Source organism: Heloderma suspectum, chromosome 1, assembly GCF_057233095.1.
Source record: "Heloderma suspectum isolate Gila_16-S chromosome 1, 16-S_ref, whole genome shotgun sequence".
NCBI classification, from domain to species: domain Eukaryota; kingdom Metazoa; phylum Chordata; class Lepidosauria; order Squamata; family Helodermatidae; genus Heloderma; species Heloderma suspectum.
The window spans coordinates 44,067,396-44,087,738 of NC_139458.1; the positions used below are offsets into that span (position 1 = coordinate 44,067,396).

A 20,343-nucleotide genomic window follows, 5' to 3' on the forward strand; every position below is an offset into this window, starting at 1 on the left:
GAATGAGAGTATGTATCATCAACTATTAGACTGTCAGGGTGGAAACTGAGCCCATAGAGCCCCAGAGCAGTTCTGATTCTGAGGAAGAACAGCAATCCATGGGAGAGGAGCTCGCTCATCTCTCACAAGCACAGCAGCTGGCAGAAATTCCTCCTGCCAGCATTCCTGGGATAGATAGTGACCCTGGCAGTGAGAGACCACTGGAGGGGGGCTTGCTGGACGCTCGGCGCAGATGCAGGGAGCGACGACAGGTGGAGGGCGCCGAAAGGAGGCACTCCACTCATTTGGCACTAAAACAACGGTCGTGTCCCGAGGACCCAAGGGAAAGAGGGAGGATGTCAAGGGCTCCTTGGAGGGCTCTCTCAGTCTAATCCAGTAGCCAAGTCCAGACACAGACAAAGGGATTCTTTTCAAAGCTTTATTCTTCTTTTACAACTTAATAACTCTACAGGTAGCAACTAGATCTGAGCAGCAGCATCCCTATGCCCTAAGTTGGAACAGTTGGTCCCCATTTGAAAGGCAATTATTGGCAGACCCCTGAATATAAGGACTAGGGAGAATCCCTCCCCTTTTCCCTTGGATCCTCTGGGCGCAACCGTTCTTTGAGTGCGAACCATTTGGTGCCGCTCTCTGCGTCTGCGCCGCGCATCCCCCCCAGTCTGCTATCTGTGCTGAGTCACTCCCTGGACTACTTTCTAAACTAGGAATGTGGGTGGGAGGAATCTCCGTCAGCTGTTGGTCCTGGGAAAAAAGGAGCGCGCTCCTCTCCCGAAGGAGCGACTGCTCTTCCTCAGCATCAGAACTACTCTGGGATTCTATGGGCTCAGTGTCCACCCTGACAGAGGATCTATCCATAGCCCATGGATAATGGGCTATGAACTCTGAATAAGTTCAGAGTCTTGCTGCGGTTCTCCTTCAAACAGGGACCAACTGCCTTACCTGGAGGTTAGGCTACTCTGCTATCTATCCCCAGTGCTGTTCCTTGCTTAGTCGCTAGTGATTAATATCTGTGAGAGTCATAAAGGAATAAAGCCTTGGAAAGAATCCTCATCATCTGTGTCCTGAGGTGGCTATTGGAAGGGACTGCAAAAGGCAGCTAGGGCGCTCCTAACATAGACCTCCCAGTATAACGTGACTTCTTCTTTTTTTTTAAGTCACATTGGTTAGAAACCATTTTGATAAAGTTCTCGTACACAACCATTCTGTAAATACTAAAATGTCTAGTGTAGTGGACAGATAATCTCTGCTGAGCCATGAAGGCAACCTTTGGGTCTCACTATCTCTTAGCCTAACCTACTGCTATCTTATCCTTTAGTGCAAATATTAGGCTAGTGTTAATCAGAGTAATCATACCTTCAGTTTCCTAAAGAGCTAAAAATGTACAAATTTGGCAGTTGTATAAACAGTCTAAATAATGTATTTTTCCCAATAATATAACTCCACTGTTTCTTTTCAGTCATTGTGCAACTTTCTTCTCTTAACTGGATAATTAATGCCATCAACATTGCAAGTGATCACCTTTATTTTATGTATAATGATAGTAATAAACTGCTCTAGATGTCACTTTAGGATTAGCATCTTTTGGAATATGATACAGTTCTCCACTAGGCAACAGAACCCAATGTGATTCAAGAAATATATTTCAACTTTAAATGGCACTCCCAGTTTATTTTGAGCTTTATTTCTGTAGCCTTTTGGTCAGAAACTTAAATTCCCTTAATATATCAGGGTGTATGTTTGTTGGTTTATCTTCAATCATTCAAGGGTTTATAGGCCATAGCATCCTAAGGGTAGCTCTCTTTACTTAAATACTGAAACAATTTAAGAAATATGTCTCATCATATATTTCTCTTTTGAGCAAACATAGAATTTATATATCATTTCTGTTCCCCGTTGACTTATAACTAAAAAGATCCTCTAAATATAGAATAATACTAACTTCCTCTTGACTTTTTGGAAGGCCACTACTTTTAATATTATATTTTCTTAACTCATAGTAAATTACCTCAGTAATTTTTAATTTATCAATTTCCTGTTCCTTTAATTTACAGCATTCTTGGAAATCCTTAGTATTTAAATTTTGTTGATCTGCTTCCTTTTCTTTAGCTCTTCTAACCCGTTCCCTGCTCTTGATTGTTTTCTTGCTTATTTTTCAGTCTTTGCTCATTGGGTTAAATCCAATCTGATGTCATGCTACCGGAAGTCCACTACTGTGACTGGACTTTCTCCCTCTCGCTTCCCCCTTGCAGCCCTCTATGCCACCTGAAAATCTGGTCTGTGGGGGTTCCCAGCCCCCCCCCACACACACACACACACTTCCAGTTCTACTGATGAAACTGCTTCCATCAGTAGAATGACACAGCTGGATACAATCCATTGGTTGCTATATATTTTATTACTGAATTAGTTTTATCTTCTAACAACTTAAATGTTTAAGTTCTAACTTATTATTTTGCTTGCACAACCTTTCTTCCAACATTTTTCTATAGCCTTTTGTTAGTTCTTTCTTTAAATAATTATCTATATCTTTCCATACACTCATAATTTTCTTCAGTTCCGGAGCCTAAAGTAAATATGTGCCTATGTTTATTTTATAAACATATTCCATAAGCAGGGTTGATTACTTATTGAACAAAATGCAAGTTCATCAATTCATATCTTAATTAGCAATTATAATTTAATTATCTATATATACCATTATTATTCTAACCAAAGTATTTCATTAAAACGGTAATCCCCATTTTATTTGTTTGTTTTATTTGAGGCACTTAAAAGGAAAAAACATGCAACAAGCTCAAAAATTATTGTAAACATGAAGTTATTCTTTCCCCCGTAAAACAAATTTTAAAATCTGTCAGTCATCATAAAATAGGAACAGGACATATTAAAAACAATCAGCAATCGAGTATCATCTTGAGAGACAGTGTCCAAAAATGCCAATTGAAAAGTGTACCTTCACTGACCACCAACACAAAGATGGGACAAGAAAGGGTGTTGCAAAGTCTCCATGCCAAAATAAAAAAAGTCCCTGTCTCTTGTGCCCATCCACCAAACTTCCTTTTACTATTGGTAAGTTCAACTCAACAATTCAGCAATTCATTTATGCTTTTTATCTGTCAGCAAAAAATAATTTGTGCACTTAATTGCCATACACTGTAATAATGCCTACTTGATAGCTGTCTCATGTTGTTCATCTTCTAATTCAAATCTCTGTTTCCAGTATTCTGATGAATCAGTTAATAAAACAAAATCCCAAATAAAATATTTTACTTACAGTGCAGTCCTATGCATACCTTCTCAGAAGTAAGTCCCGTTGAATTGCCTGGGGCTGATGGGAGTTTAACTCCAAAACATCTGGCAGGCACCAAGCTGGCGAAGTCTGGTGTATAGGATTGCAGCTTTTATTAAACAGGATTTAATTAATAGTTAATTAATTGCTTACTCAAAAACATTTATCTCATGTAGTAGAACATGTATTATATGGTGAGACTGGGAGATTATTTCTGGAGCAGAATTTACCTGCGCTTTATGCTCTGCTCCAGTATCTCAGAGTAACAGTATTGCTTACTCTAACAGAGCATTCAGGCCATAGTGAAGAGATCCCAACAATTTGTAACCATGTTTCATAAGAATTGGCCAGGTCCTAATCTCTTTCCCTTTTAATTGAAAAGAAAATGTAATGAGCCAGTGTAGTGTAGTGGTGAGAGTGACGGACTGGGAGCCGGGAGATCCGGGTTCTAGTCCCCACTTGGCCATGGAAGCTCACTGGGTGACTTTGGGCCAGTCACAGACTCTCAGCCCAACCTACCTCACAGGGTTGTTGTTGTGAGGATACAATGGTGAGGAGGAGGATAATGTAAGCCGCCTTGAGTTCCTTGCAAGAGGGAGAAAGGCGGGGTATAAATGCAATAAATAAATAAATAAATAAATAAATAAAGTAAATAATGTAATGTAAATCTCCTCCAGCACCTCAACTAAAGGTCTCCACATAAGCAGGGTCTTTATGCCTGTGGTACACTTGCCAGACACACTGGAGATTAGTGGTTTGGTGTGTGAGCATCGCTCCAGATTCTTACTCTTTGGTACATTGACTAGGTTTCCCAAATGCAGTAAAGTGAGCATGGGGAAGATCACTTTGTTTCTAATAAGCATGCCCAATGCTGAACCTCACCTGTTTCTTGAGAAATTGTTGTCTCAGTTTAGAATCAGCCTTGCAGTGATTGCCTACTCTCATAACGTGCACGATTTGGCCACTATGGTTTAAGAGCCCATAGTGCCCCACACCAAGGCACTATAGCAGGGGTGCAAAAAATGTGGCTCTTGGACACGGGCAGCCCCCGAAGCCCTGTATGGCAACCCACCAGACCTCCAGCATCTAGTGATGCTGAAAAAAGAGGGGAAAATGCTGCCAATTTAAGTCACAGGATAAAACATGCACAGAAAATACTGCACATTCATTTCAGGGATTAGATAAATCCCTGGACTGATATGACAAGGCTGTTTTGTATATTTTGTCAGAATGTGGGATAGTAGTGTGATGACACTGTAGAACACAGGACAGCTTTCTGAGTTTTCCCAAGACATGGTGTGAAGACACACTACAGCAATCTTGCTGCAGCTAAGTAGAACTGGGTGCAGTCAAGTGCCTGGATGGGAGAACACATGGGAACTCAAGTATGTCACTTTGGAAGAAAGCTGGGATAGAAATGGAATAAATAAAATTGCAAATGCTCTTTGATCTCTGCCATACTTCTAGCATTTGGGTGGGATAACAACTTTGTGAGGAAGACCACTATCTGTTCTCTCCCTTTGGCTCAGTATATTATTTAGATTCTGGTAGGAGCCTTTTGAGCTGGGCCTGAGTATAGACACTTGGTGTCATGCAGTTTGTATATTTGATATATAACCTAAGAGTTAGTTTGAAAAATAACCTTCCTGGGTCATCTTTAACATTACATCTCTTAGGCAAGTTATCAGTAACTGCCTGTTCAAATGCATTTACTGTCACTTTAAATTATGGGTAGATTTCCTCTTCATGTGGATTATACTCTGGGGATTTTGTAACCTCCCCCTAAGCCTTCTCTGATTTTTAAAAATACTCTCAATCTGCAGAGGGTCACTTGTGTTAGGATGGGAGGTTCTTTTTCGTGACACTGGAGCATTTTTGTTTCTGTTATGTGTGCATTTCCTATGTATTAAATATAAAACTAAATCTTATGAATAACATAGACAAACCTAACTTGTTTTATTTTTGTGTTTATCACTGTGGTTTCAAGACTAAAAATAAAGTGGAGCGTCTGACTTTGATTTAGATCTGTCCTTAGGGACAGCCCAGAGCTGCCTATCACTGCAAATACATCAATATAAGGAGGATTAACTGTTCGCATGCTCTTTAAACATCAAAGTGTTTATATGAAGTCATGGAAAATTAGTAATTTGTTTTATCATTCTCTCTGAGAACATAGAACACCTCTTAGAAAGTAAATAATCTTTTATGTTAAGAAAACAGGAAAAGATTAATAGCATTCACTACATGATGGAACAGTGTGCTTTTAAGTAAATTACCACCAATGATACTTCTATTGGTACAACTGGAGTTTGTTGCCACTTATCAGCTTCATCAGTGTGCTGTATCAGTGCCCTTTGTTCCCTGTTAAATAATGAGCAGACAGACATGATTGTTCTCTTCAGGATTAGTTGTATGCATTATGGCACATCTTTTGCAGTTTCTAGGAAATAATTAGCAGTACTTAATTGCCCCCTGTGTCAGGTGTTCCCACCATCCTTTTTAGCATTTTGTTCTGCATGGCTAAACCGATCTCTTTTAATAGAGAAGAGTGCCATCATTAATGATACAAATATGGCACTTGATCCATATTAAAGAGGTTGCTGTACGTGTCACTAAATTATTGTTGCACCACTTCCGTGGGTCAGCTAAAAACACAACTTTTTCCTCCCTTTAACTTGCATTTTTATTTTCTTCTTTTCATCTTCCACAGCAAACAAAACTCTTTTGTAGCTTTATAGGGTTGTATTCTTTCCCATCATAATGAGACAGAAAATCTACTGCTGCAACCTTGTTCAGAAATTACCATAATGTTTTTCAGCGACTTCCTAAAAGTTGCTGTTCTCTATTGAGGTAGTAATGTTGGTATTGAGCCGGGCACTAACATAGTTATTGCAAGCCTGCACGCAAGACCTCAGTTGCTGAGATTTCATAGCTATAGATCTCCATTCTCATTTTAAGCATGTTTAGAATTTCCTACACATGGAATAGGTTCCAAATTATATAGCCCCTGAAAAGTTTTTGAAAACTTGGAAATTTTGAACCACGCAGGCAGTTCAAGTAGCAGGTCTGAATTTTACTTGTTTACTTGTAACACAAACATGAATTGCCACCTCGAAGGCAGTGTTGTACCCCTTCAACTTCATCTTCAACTGAGATGACAGGAGCATCTCAGTTGAAATCTAACTTTTTGATGATTTCTGTTACTTGCCAAGTTTGGTAATGTAAACTTTTAATATGTCTGTGATGAAGGAAGAAGAAACATTTAAATTAAGGGCGAGTGGTTCTGTTCAAAGTCAGGAGCTCTGGAGTTCTTTTCATGTGGCAGAATGTCCCTGAAACATATTGTCCCTCTAAAATGATTGCTGAGCATTTGGGTCAGTTATTCTGTTTCACACAGTTAACTTTTCCATTGCTGAAAGCTGCAGAGGGGGGCCTGCTGAGAATCTACTGTCTGTTTCAGATATCTCTCAACCTTTCAAGCCCTTATGAAGACCAGGGCCACAAACGACTCTGGGAAGAAGTAGCAAACCATGCAACTCATCATAAATTAATGGAGTGGAAAATCAAGGCTTTGATGAACATAAGGCCACTATAAATGAAGCATGCAATATGAATGAGTGCATCTTCTTTGTGGGAGAGGCACAGTGGTGGGCAATTTAATGAGGGAGAGACATTGATAGACACCTCAGTATTTTTTTAGCTTGAGAAAGCAAGGTAAAGATGGCTTTTATGAGAGCTCTTGGTTGACAATTTTAAGGTACACAATTAATTGTATATTAGAAGGTGTGGTTAGCCCTTTTGATAAACGTGATAGAACTGATGCTTCACAGTTAAAGTGTAAATAAGAATCAGATTATGTGTGCTGTTTATTAATTCGAGTGGCACTCACTGGTTGTGTATTGGTAAGCCTGAATGTGTTTATGCTGACTTTTTGCATTGCTAGAAAATCTATTATTTGTGCTGCCTACCATGGAACAAAGATTTCTGTAGTTGTCGTATTTGTAGTGTCTTTGCTTGGGTTTGGTAGATCATGCTACTGATAACAGGTGAAGCTATTCTGAAAGTAATAAGTGTCAGAATTATCTAGAAGAATTTAGCAGACATTTTCACTGATACTATTTTGGTGATCTGATCCATTTTTAGGTTAATGGATCAGATCAACCTTTCTTCTTGCTGGAACATGGTGCTGTGCATTATCTTCTGTGCATGTTCTATCCTGTGACTTAATTTGGTAGTGTGGATTTGGAAGTGGCATGGAGAAGGAGTTCCTGCTTCATATGGGTATTCTTTTGGGGTGCAAATATTTGAACCAATTTCAGCAAATTGGTTGTTCAACTTTCCCTCCCCATGAGTTCTGTACAGGGGATTGCCTCCTTTCATTGCAGAGATGTTAGTGATCTCACCCAACTCCACTTTTGAGTAGTTGTATATCTAGGTTCCCTTGCCTAGCTCTTCTGCTGAGCTTTGGTTCTTTCATAAAATTATTACACCATTCCATATTCATTCATTAATGCATATACAAATTATTATTTAACACAATTCCAAAATGTTTAATGGTGTGCTTTATAATACCTTCCAGCCAAAAAGTTCAGGGTAGATAACAGCGGATACGATGACAGATTTCATGTTTAAGTGGAACACGGGGTTAAAACAGTCATTTATTTATTTATTTATTTATAGAATCAAAAGTGGCTGAAATAAAAAATGATTCCCAACTGTTCATGTTTCCTTGCCACTGTCTGCCTTTCTTTGCCCATCCAGCTCTTTTCCTTAGCTCAGCCTCTTTAAACTTCCATTCTGTACTGTTATACATGCACACAGCCCACAAGAACCCTGGAAAAAGAAAAGGGAGATGTGGCTGGGGAGAAGGGGAGCAGTCACCAAGCAACTGACATCCTTTGACAGCTGTGACTTACAATACATTTTGTATATAAAATCCCTTGAACTCACTCCAAAGTGGACTCCATTTTGCTGGCAGCACAGTCGCATAGCTTTCCTGTCTAGTCACTTTTGCTTGGGTGAGTTTCAGTTACTGTGGCTTGAGGATGTCAACAGCATGCTTGAAGGGATGCAGCCTCCTACCTGCAGGCTTGACCCTCCCCCATGCCCCATCTTGACTTAATTACATTTGATTAAGGGAGAGTGACTGCTTGGGACCACGAGGTTGTGAATGCAATGCTGAAAGAAGGCATGGCCCCAGCTGTTTTGAAGGGAGAAGCTGTAAGACCAATCCTGAAGAACCCCTGCTTGGAGTCAAGTGGTTTGTCAAATTAACACCCAGCTGCAATGTTCCCCTTCATGAAGAAGCACTCAAGCGGTGGAGGCTGCCTATCTCCAGCATTCCTGGCTGAAATGGATGTTCTAGACCAATTTCAATCTGGCTTCTGTTTCATTTTTAGAGTTGAAACAGCCATGGTCATCCTGGTTAATTACCTTTGTTGAGAAAAAGGCAATGGAAGTGTGAACCTCTTGATTTTGTTTTGTGAGCTGCTCAGAGATCTTTGGCTATTGGGTGGTATAGAAATGTAATAAATAAAAGGGGCGGGGGGAATAAAAGACAAATATTTTCCTGAACTTCTCAGCAGCATTTGATAGTATCAGCTATGATATCTCTCTGCATCATCTGTCTGGAATGGGAATTGGAGGCAGTATTTTCAAATAGCTCATTTCCTATCTGATGGGTTCAATTCCAGAAAGTGCTGCTGGGATGCTACCACTTGGGTACATGCCACTTGTGCTATGGGTTGCTGCACATTTCTCTTACACTTCATGCTATTTATCATCTACATGAAACCACCGTGGAAGGTTTTCCAGAGATTTGGAGGGAGGTAATCTCAATATGCTGAAGATACCCAGTTTTACTACTTTCCATCTAATCCAGGCAAAGATATAGATATCCTGAACAAGTTGTTTGGATGACTGACAATAGACTGAAACTCAGTCTAAACCAGCTGGAGATACTGTTGGAAGGAAATGTAATGGATCACCCAGTTGGCATTTAGTCTCTTCTATATGGGGGTTGCACTCCCCCTAAAGGGATCGGGTATACAGCTTGGATTTGCTTTTAGATTTAGCTTTGCAGAAAGATGCCCATGTGCCATCTGTGGCTTGAAGTACCTTTCACCAGTTTCATTGGTGTGCCGTGTTCTTAAAAAAGGGGGTGATCTTGGCAAATTAATCCATGGCTGAAAATAAAAATGGACATGTGTAAGAAATGAATGAAAGAAAGGACAGGTTACTATGGATGAGTACAGACGAGTAGCCAGCCCAGACTTGTAGGATGGTGTCTGAGGTTGGCAATAAGTGCATCAAAAAGCGTGAAGGTAAAACTGCTCAACTCCTGTTTTGTCTCCACCTTCTCCCCAAAGGGGACCTGTGTGCAATCTCACATAAGTAGCATAATAGGTGAGTGTTCAGGACTGCAGTTCAAGGTTGATAAAGAGTAGATCAGAAAATATGGTCTGTCTCTATTTTAAATGAGTTCAAGTCTTCCAGGTCAGATGAACTGCATCCTAGCGTACTAAAGGAACTTACTGATATACTCGCAGAACCTCTGTCTATCATCTTTGAGATATCCTTGAGAACAGGTGAGGTGCCACAGAACTGGAGACAGTCAGATTCCCAGTCTTGAAAAAGGAAAAAAGAAAGAAAGATTTGGGAAACTGGGCTAGATGATAGGTGGAATCACAGGTGATTGGAAAGCCATACACAAGGAGTGCTCATCAAACTGAAGAGAGGTTTCAAGTGGGGTGCCACAGGGCTCTGTCCTGGGCCCAGTACTGTTCAGTATTTTTCAACAGTTATCACCTGAACAGGAGACGGAACATGCAGGCATACAAGTCACCTGGTCACAATCTTCCACACTATGGTGAGAGGTACTGTATTCCTACTTAAATTATAATAATTTCTAACTTTGAAACTATACATATAAATTAGGATATGCAAATCACTCTCCTCTTTTTTTTGGCGATGCATTTCCTCTTTTTTGGCAATTCATAAATGGCCACCCTGTCTGTTGGGAATGCTCTACCTCAGGATTTACTGCATCAAGTAGTGTTTGGACTACATAGGCTACCAAGTCCCCTCTAGCTCTATGATCCCTGGTTAAATTACTGCAGTATGCAGTACATGAACCTTTGAAGACTGTTTGGAAACTCTAGCTAGTTTGGAAAAAAGCAATTATATTACTGCTTGAGACCAACAGATCACACTATATAACAGCAAAAGTTTAAAATCTTAACTCCTCACTGCCAGTTTATTTCTGGGCACAATTTAAAGTATTCATTCTGGCTTACAAAGCCCTTAAAAGATCAGGAACCAGAGTAACTGAAGGATGGTTTGCTCCCGTATGAACCTGCCTGGTTGTTAATATCTTTTGCTGAGGCCCTGCTTCAGTTGCCCTCATCTTCAGATGTGCGGTGGGTGGATACCTGTGATGGCACCCTTCCTTGAAGACTGACTGGTTGAAAGGTAGATAACCAGGAGGCAAACCATAATATAAATACTGATTATAATGTGTAAACCAAATGTATTAAAAAGTATGGCATCCAAACCAGTGCAAGTAAGCAAACAGAGCAAATTTATTATGTAATGCATTTATGTACCATGTTTCTGCCAAGGTACCATACAGTACAGTTTTAAGATACTAAAATAAATGTTACCAAAAATAGAGCAGAGTTCTCTCATGCCAAGTGCTGGTCCAGGAGATGTTGGCACAAGCTTCCTGGCCTGGGATTGCTGACTTCTGACTTCCCTCGGGGCACAAAGGTCTTAAGTAGGCCCAGAGAAATCCTACATGAAAGCTCACTCCATGTTTTCCACACTGTTCCACTATTTTGTGATGGCCAGTTTGTCAGTACATTCTGAAAAAAAATCTTGATTGTGAGCAGAGCCAAAGCAAACTCTGCTTGGGTGTTTCAGTGTGAACATCAAAGTAATAGGAAGGAAGAACAATGTGGCAGAGAGTCACCAAGAAAAGAACATACATTGATTTCTCAGCTGAAAAACGAAGGGAGTTGAAGAAAAGCAGAAATAAATAATAAATAAAGGAAGAGCAAGTTTGTTCTACACCAGCTGGTCCAAGTGGCATAGATTAGAAGGCTTTTGCTCCCATACACTTGCACCAAGAGAAAATTCTATGATAGGAAAGAAGAAGTGAAACGCAACAAAGAGGCAGCAGAATTATATAACAGAATTGGCCTTGTTGTTCGAAAGCAGATGAGGGGAAAGCATTTAAAACAAAGGCAAAGTCTTTGGATGTTTTTTTTAAGACAAAGACAGCAGTTTTATTCTGCTTGTGAAAAGGTTGTACAAGATCATTGACACCCATCGACACCAAAATACAGGAAGGAAACCAATAAATGATAAATGGAGAGTACATTACATTATATCCAAATAGTTCCTTCAAAATGAGAGTTAAATGCAAAAATTATAGTGTGAAAAATAGGAACCTTCCAGAATGGCAATGCCATGGTTATAATGAAAAGTGCAGTATTTCAAAAGATACAATGACCTTCCAAGATCAAAAACATGTAACAATATAGTCAGATGTTCTCACTGTATTTAGGAGTGCCAGAAAAAAGTTATTCTGAATATTTCCAGTAAGAAAAAGCTACAGTTAATGAGAAATATTAAATCTTGATATTCTGGATTCATTTTTTTTATGATATGCTCACTAGAGCATTGTTCTCTAATCCTTAGTGCTAGGAGTAAAAACAGTACTTCATAGCTACTAAATATGAAACACTTCCCTAGGTTTAACAAATTGTGCTGAAGTAATATCATCTTGGTGAGAAGCTGAATGGCATGAATTTTTAATGTTATGTTCTGGTTAAAAGAACTTCTGGCCTAATAGATATAAAACTATTTTATAGTATTATGAAAACTGGTAATGCAGAATGATGAACTATAAAACATCATTCTGTAACCCAATCACTGGCATTAGTATATCAGAAAAGTGTTTCTTAGTTTCCAACCACAAGCCTGATCAGTTGCAGAACGGAGTGAGAGAGAATGCAGAATCCTGTAAAACAGGGTGGGTTGATTTAAATCAAACCAGTTTAAATCAGTGATTGAAATCACGATTGAAATCAGCAAGAAAAAAATCTTATCACTGATTTAAATCAAGTTTCGCATTTAAATGTTTCCATGTATTTCCTGAACAATGGTGCAAATCTGGCCACTGAGCCATTTTAATTTACAGCTCAATAGAGCATTATTTACATGGTTTCATTTTTGCAAGTGCAAAAATGATAAGAGATTTAACTGTAATGGTGTTACTTTTAAGTAAGAGATAAATTTAATTTTTTATTTGTGATTTTTTTTAAAAAAATTAAAATCTATTAAAATCAAAACAATCCAATTTATATTTTAAAAATCCAATTTTTTATTTTTTAAAAAAGTTGATTTTTTCCCCACCCTGCTATAAAGCAGCTTCATAAAAGTGTACACTAGAAATGATGCACGGGTTTATTGTATTTTATATTATTTTAATTTTATGTATTACTGCCATGTATATGGTTGTAAAAAATGCAGGATTGTGATGATAGTTCAAAACCTGCATTAGGTCTGAGGGAGTCATTTAACAAGATAGTTCACTGGCTGCAGTCCTATACCCACTTACCTGGGAATAAGCCCCATTAAACTCAATGGGACTTACTTCAGAGTAAACATGTGTAGGATTACACTGATTGCATGTAGGACTGAGCTGGAATTACTTAACTCATTTTGTATTTCTTTGCATGAGTGTCCAACAGCCCTTCCTCTTTCAGCTATTTTTTGACACTAGTCGTTAACACATTTATGTTGTGTTGATTCTGTTCTTGTCTGTGCCGTTTCCTTCACTGTCTTCCACCTCATTGTCCACACTGCCATATAATCCTATGGTTGTAGTGACCCATATCAGCAATGTCACGGCTCTACATCTGAAAACAAGGACATTTGCAAACAAAATCTGGGGAGCGGGGGTGTCACTACCAGTTGTAGTAAACAGCAGGGTAGGTGAAAGAGAACTAAGACAGTGAGGGGGAGGAAGGAGGAGGAAAATGGTCCTAAAAAGAAGCAGCAATAGCCTGGGGGTCAAAAGGGTAGTAGATAGCATCAATTTAATGCAAATATTTGACTTGAAAAGGTGAGCAATCAGATTTGACTGTTTGCTCATGTTACTAAGGGCAAGTGAAGCCCATTTACAGTGAGAATAATGCTTCCATGGATAATCCTAGCCAATCAGGGATCACTTTAACAATTGAGCACTTTCACAGCAACTTCCCAAACATTGCCAGAGGGGCAGGCCTTTCAACTCTGAGGAAGATTTTTCCAAAACTGACCCTCGTCTTTTAGCTCAGCCATATCCTAATGTTTCAGGACTGTTTACCCTTCTACTGTCCAATGAATTTTAATGCTAATATATTCACATACGCACCCATATGGCACTTTACACATACAGTGTTTTTGAACAATTCTAAGTTTGGAGAATAACTGAGACCAGGTATCACAGTTTTAAAACCTTTTCTTGTGTTCTTCAGAGTACTCGAGTGGCCTTAGATCATCTGGAGTCTGTTCCTGAGAAACTGAACCTTTTAGAAGATTTCAGAAATTTTGGAGTGAGAAATGTTTTGTCATCTCTTTCGTTAGAAAGTATTTAGCATCTTCTTGCACAATAGGGAATATATTATGTTGGGAGCATAAAATCTAAACTCTAGTATATCGTAGCCCTTTATTTTATTTGGATTTCCATTATATATTAGAAAGATGCATTAGCGACCCTGAATGGACTTGGTCTATAACAAATTTCCTTTCTATTCCTGCCCCTTTATCCTAATCAAAGGGATCTCCCAAGAAGAGTCCTATCACCCTAGCTTGTACCCCAACTCATGATGCAGAGCCTCCTGATAACTGTATGGTAATTTTAAGGTTCAATCAAATTAAAGTAAATAGCTGAGGATTATATCTCCTCTTTGCCTGAATTTTTGATCTGTTCACAATATTTTGATAAGCTGATCTTTTATTACTGTGGCACAAGCTCTTAGTTGTGTTAATATTTAAAAAGTGGTAGATTTTGTTTGTTTTATTGTGACACTATGCCATTCAGCTCACAAGCACTGCTTCCCTAATGATGACACACTTGATGCTTGTGGTTTCACAGCTGGTGTTACTTATTGATAAGCCTGCAAAGTCTGCAGAATCAACAGGAAAGCTGTTTGAATATCAAGTTTGTTCATTATGCTGGGTAAATATGCCGTTCTATGTCAGGGACAAAATTCATGCCAGATATTTAACATGCAAAATATCTAAGCAGTGCTATTCCATTGTTTGCTTGTGTTAATTAGCACGGTGTTGCACATATGACATGGGTCAAAGGCACTAAACAATCACAGTACTTAAGTGATTCAAAATCCCACTAAAACAAATTAGTTCACTAAGTAGGGATTGATTTTCATTTTTTTAATGTCATTTTGAGCAGATGCTTAATTGCTTTGTTGAACGATTGAAACTGTCTAAAGAAATTCAAGGTGATTTCCTTGAATTAAAAAGCAGAATTGTAAGACTTCCATGTTTTATTACCCTCTTCAAAAGTTGACAAAACAAGGAAGGAATGAGAAGGAAAAAGAGAATTGTATTAAGTCCTCACTGTGACACCAGTCAGAGTAGAATGACATTCTCTTTAACATTCTCTAGTTATTCTGGCATAGGGCAATCTTCAGTTCGAGGAGTGGGAGCAACACCAAGGCAAATGTGGAGAGGGAGTACAAAAGGTCTGATAGATGAAAGATTTCCACTTTTGCAAAAACCAGATTACTGGTCCATAGAAACACTACAAACTCTCTCTTTTGCCAAGACAATGTATCTATGGGCAACCTAGCCCCTGCAGAAGTGGAACTCCCACCCCGGTTTCTCAGGGCATCACTCTGACCCTGGAACTGAAGCCTGCCCCATCCCAGAATCATCAAGAATTAACATTCAAGTTAAGAACCAATTTTCCTTTTCAATAGTACTGGTGTTGTGCTTGGTGCTGTACAGCTTATAGAAGTGACATATCCAGAGGATCACTTCACACAATTCCTGCTGCAGCTACAAGTTTTCCAATATGCACCCATGCCTTAGGGGAAGCCACGCTTGCTTGGAAGCTACCTATGGTATCTACCCACAGAACTTAAATCTTCTACTTTATCCCCAGTGGATCATTTTTGTCCTTTTACATGACCAATGTTAATATTTCACCCATGTTGAAAAGTTTCTCTGTGATTTCAGGATTCTCACAGCCAGACAGAAATTATTGAAGAGAGATACAGTAAATACAAGGAAATCATGGGCTCCTTACAACAGCATCTGGAAGATTCAAAGCACAGACTTGAAGACTTCAGGGTAGGTTTACTTTCTCACTCTTTAAGTGTTCTTTTGTTTGTGAAGCTGCTTGAGAAATGAGCTCTAATTGCTAGGACTCTTGGTAGCACATAATCACATAGAGCAAGGTGCCAATTCTATTCATTGGAAGCATATAAGGACATCAAATTGCCTTGCTAGGTCAGACCAAAGGCTTCCGAAAATCGGCACTCTGGCTCCAACAGTGACCTAACAAGCGTCTGGATGGGGCATAATGGAGATAACCATCTGCTGTTTGTTTGTCCCTAGGATCTGCTACTCAGCGTTTTCCTACCTCCTGAACATGGAGATTCCATTTTTAGGTCTCATAGCAAATAGATATTGATAGCCGTGAATTTGTCTAATTCTAAAAGGAGGAGGTAGATCTTCATGCAGCACATAAGTCACTCATGTGAAGGACATCAATGTCCTGATAATCCATTTAATTTTGAGAGAGAGTAATTTCTCTTTTGATCCATGCTTTGTTCATAACATAATAAACTCAGTTACGTTCTAAACTAAAAAAAGCCCTTGGTGGTAGGGAAGGCACCCAGTATCTTCTAATAATTAGAGATGGGTGAGCTCAGCCTAAAACATCAATTGGGATGCTTTACTGTCCAAGTCAAACAGTTGAAACATGGGGTTTTGGATTGTTCTGTTTGAAATCACATAGCCCAGTTCCCCACCTCTGCCCACCGTCTGCCATCCCCCTGCTGAAAGTCTTGGGCTGTGCAGAGGTGGCTGCCATTTGCAGCCTCAGATCATGGGTGCTGGCAAGTAAAAGGTTGCCAGCACTTAGGAATTCCAGAAAAATCCGAAATAGATTCAGAGGACTTCGGAATTGTATTGCTTTAGATTTCTATGAATGTGACCCACGGACTCCACAGCGGGCAGCATCCTCTGAGTCACACGGACTCTGTGGACCATTTATTTACTTTCCAGAATTGTACCCAGATTTAGTCTTATGATAATATGAAAGTTTCTGGAAAATACGACAACATATATGTCATCTAAAATACACACACACAGCATTTTATACATCTCTGATTTCTGTTCAGCCTCTGCCATATAGCACTCTTTTTTGTGCAGTCTGCTCATTGATTGTGTGCTGACGAAGAAAAACACACAAAATGTTACATGCTAATGAAAGTCACGTAAATTGTGGCAAACTTATTCGAATACTTTTCCGAAGGGAGGGGGGGAATCCACTTCTGTCCATAAGTGGACGATGGAGTGAAACAACGCCTGACAATCCACAAAACAAAAACGGAACAGATTAAACAAAATCTGTGCATCCCTAGTGGTGCTACACAGTCCAGGAAACTCACAATATGAAGTCTCTGGACTGCAAAATGCAAGTGCAAGCTAGGTGTCTCGACAAATTGATTCTTTTTGTCCAAGATTATACGTGCTGACAGCACTCTCCGTGTCTGAAGGCTTCAAGGCATCCCAGGAGACTCTCAGTGCTGTCAGGGCCCACAATCCTTTGCAGCCCAAGAGCAGAGGCACTGGAAGTGTTCTCAGTACTGCTGACCTCAGGCTGTAAGACAGCCCATCGGAGCACAGGAAACCCCACCAGAAATCTCCTGAGCGGTGCTGAGGTGGAGGTTGTGGGTGCTGACAGCACTGTCGGGACTCATGACCTCAGCCTGCAAGGCACTCATTCCAGGGTGGCCCAGAATCTGGGCTGTGCAGAGATCATGGGCGCTTATAATCCCCAGCTGCAAATGGTGGAGGTGGCAGCAAGCCCCAGTGTGAGCCGGACCAAATTCGAAGGGGATTGCCCACCTTGAAGTGGGGTCACTTTCATGATTTGAGCAGGGGTGCTTACATTTTTCAAGCATCCCCTCTTCAAATACTCGCTCCATCAGTACCAATCAACTTGGAGCCACCACTGATCATCATGACTGAAGACTGGAGAATGCAGGACTGCTGTGGGGTTGTGCTTATGCAGAGCCTTCACCACCTCACACTCAAGACTTGAATACTCCACTGTTGTGATTTGTCAGGTGGTGATGCCCTCAAGTGGGTACTATTCTTAAGTTGCCCTATTCTATACCACCTCTATATCTAGGCTTACACTGATGGCTTGATCTGTACTGAATATTAAGAATCCAGTACAATTGCACCACAATATTTCATTTTTGTTTAGGCCACTTGGAGCACAAGAAGAGCTTCCCTTTAACCCGTATAGTCTTTTCTGTCATGTTTGTTTACAAATAGAATAAAATGATCCAGAGCTAGTAAGAAAAAGTTCTGTTTTCATTTCACTGATTTGCTTGAAATAACCTAGAAAATTCCTTTTTATTGCTAACCTCTCCTGGTCTCCACAGAAGCTGCCTCATCTGCCTCAAGACTAGAACTCAACTGGAACAGTCTTAATTTTGTCTTCTCTTTTGTTACTGTCAAAAAAGCACTCACTTCTCCACCACCCTTTGGTGTGGTTTGAAGAAGTGCACCCTTGAAATTTCGTCTAGTCTTTGTCCCGGCCCAGATTTATTTTTATTTATTTATTAATTAAATGTATTAATTGCCCATCTGGCTGGTCACCCAGCCGCTCTGGGCGATGTACAGAATATATAATAAAACAGTTTAAGACAATAAAATTCCACAGTAAAAACATCACTTTTCTAAAAATACCGTAACCCACCCAAATGCCTGCCTGAACAACCACGTTTTTAATGTGCGGTGGAAACTCATTAAAGAGGGGGCATGGCGGAGTTCCCTAGGGAGGGAGTTCCAAAGAGTGGGGGCCACCACAGAGTCTAGTGGTCCACCAGTCTAGCTGTCCGGGCTGATAGAGAGAAGGCTATCCAAGGCTGATCTTGTTAAGTGGCATGTCTGGTGTTGCTGGAGGCGCTCCTTAAGATAGGCTGGGCCAGAACCATATAGGGTTTTAAAGGTCAAAACCTTTGTAGCCCAGATTAGTGTGCAAAAGCCTCCAAGGACTGAGTCTTAAGGCTCAAGGAAGCTGTGCCTGTTTTCACTTATGTCTTCAAAGAGGCAATATATTTGGTACCAATCTAATGTGCCTGGAGAGTGAATTCAGTGATGACACACCACTATAGGAAAGCCCCGCTCCCAAAACCTGCTTTACCACCTGTCTAATCACAGAAAGTGGGGGCCCCTGGAACTACAGCTGCTGGAGAAATTCGAGATGGATTAAAATGAGCTCCAATTTCTAAGTATCCGACCTGCGGAATCTGCTGCAGAGCACCCCCCTCAGGCTGCAGAGTCCGTGGACTTTCAGATGATTTTTTTTTTTTACTTTCCTGAAACGTACGCATATAAATCCGTAGAAAAATATGTACGTTTCTGCTGAGGAAACATTGAATGGAATGGAGGACAATATGCTAAATGTTACGTACCGAGGTAAATTATGTAAATGTGCATATTTTCCGCATGACGAAAAAAAATATTCACATCCGTCTCTTGGCGGGCAGTGGAACAAAAGGCATCCAACAATCCGCAAAACACAGACAGAGCGGATTTTACACAGTCCGTACATCCCTACCTGGAACATGGACTCCAAAGATGATGTCAGGGAAATGGGCAGACACATATGGGAGCTGGCTGTCCTCCAGGTACCCTGGTCACAAGCCATTTACGTGGATAATATTGGCAAAATGTGTTCAGTCCAGCAGGTCCAGGTCAATAGCGCAAATGCTGTATTTTCAACCTATTGAAGCTTTTCAACAGACTGTCCAATGTACAACACATCATAGTAATCTAATCTGGATGTTACCAGACCATGGATAACTGGAGCATGGATAATACTACATTGCATTGCATATGGGCTGCCTTTGTACAGTTTTCAAAGTTTCTGTTGGCTCAGAATACGACAGCTGGGCTGTTGACTGATATGAATTAGGGATTTCAGTGAATTTCGGAGCTGGAATGGAGGGGTGGAAATAAGAACTCCAGTTCAAAAAACCCATGGCAGTTATGAAGAGATCCAGCTCCCCTCACCTGAATTTTGCTTATAAATAGTCAACCTCCACATGAGCCATCCCCAGTCTTTTCTGCCACCTATTTCCCTTCTCCTCTCCTCCACCTTGTGAGTGGGAGGAGGGAGGCTGGCAGCAAAGAAGGCTGGGGTGACAGAAGATGCTTGGGAGTCCCCCACCATCACCAGGAACACTGGCATCTGTAGTTTTTAATTCCTTCTAGCTCTGTCTATTCAGCCAGAAGGAATTAATACCAGGATTCCTGGTGGCAATTCCCCAAAGTGCGGCAGTTTCCAAATGTGGCAGTGCCTAAATGTGATCAGAAGCATCCATTGTGTCACTGGGTCCAGTGCTGTCCCCAACTTTCCCTGCCACTGCTTTGCCTTCTCCCCCCCACGCCTTGGTCACTTTGCAAGGTAGCTCTGGAAAACAGGGTGGGGTTTCTGATAACTCTGTGGGAGTTATCAGAAAGCTTGGAAAGACTGGGTCCATGGAAGCCCCCTGCCAGCCCTCCACTGTTCTCTGGCTTTCCTGCTGGTGGTTTCTCCCCCCACCCCCCATCCCTGCCCTGTTTTCCAGAGTCCAACTTTTCTAGAAATTTCTCTCAAAGCTCAAAAAGATTGGGCCCATTCTGAATCGAGATGGGGTGGTGGTGGAATTGCCCATCACTAGTATGTATGCACATATATGCCACAATCTCATTTAGGCACACACACAGGGTTGTGCACAAGTACCATGGCTTGTGAG

General features: G+C 40.5%; 1 protein-coding gene across 9 annotated transcripts in view; it reads left to right on the top strand.

Moving 5' to 3' along the window:
• Window positions 1-20,343, top strand: part of CEP128 (centrosomal protein 128) — a 270,101-nt gene that overhangs the window by 228,083 nt on the left and 21,675 nt on the right. For 8 of the 9 annotated variants that reach the window (XM_084841323.1, XM_084841327.1, XM_084841326.1 and 5 more), the window contains 2 exons: window positions 13,813-13,890; window positions 15,539-15,652. In XM_084841323.1, coding sequence (XP_084697449.1) covers window positions 13,813-13,890; window positions 15,539-15,652 — 192 coding nt within the window. The remainder of the gene's footprint in view (window positions 1-13,812; window positions 13,891-15,538; window positions 15,653-20,343) is intronic. The other variant, XM_084841325.1, reaches the window with a different exon arrangement.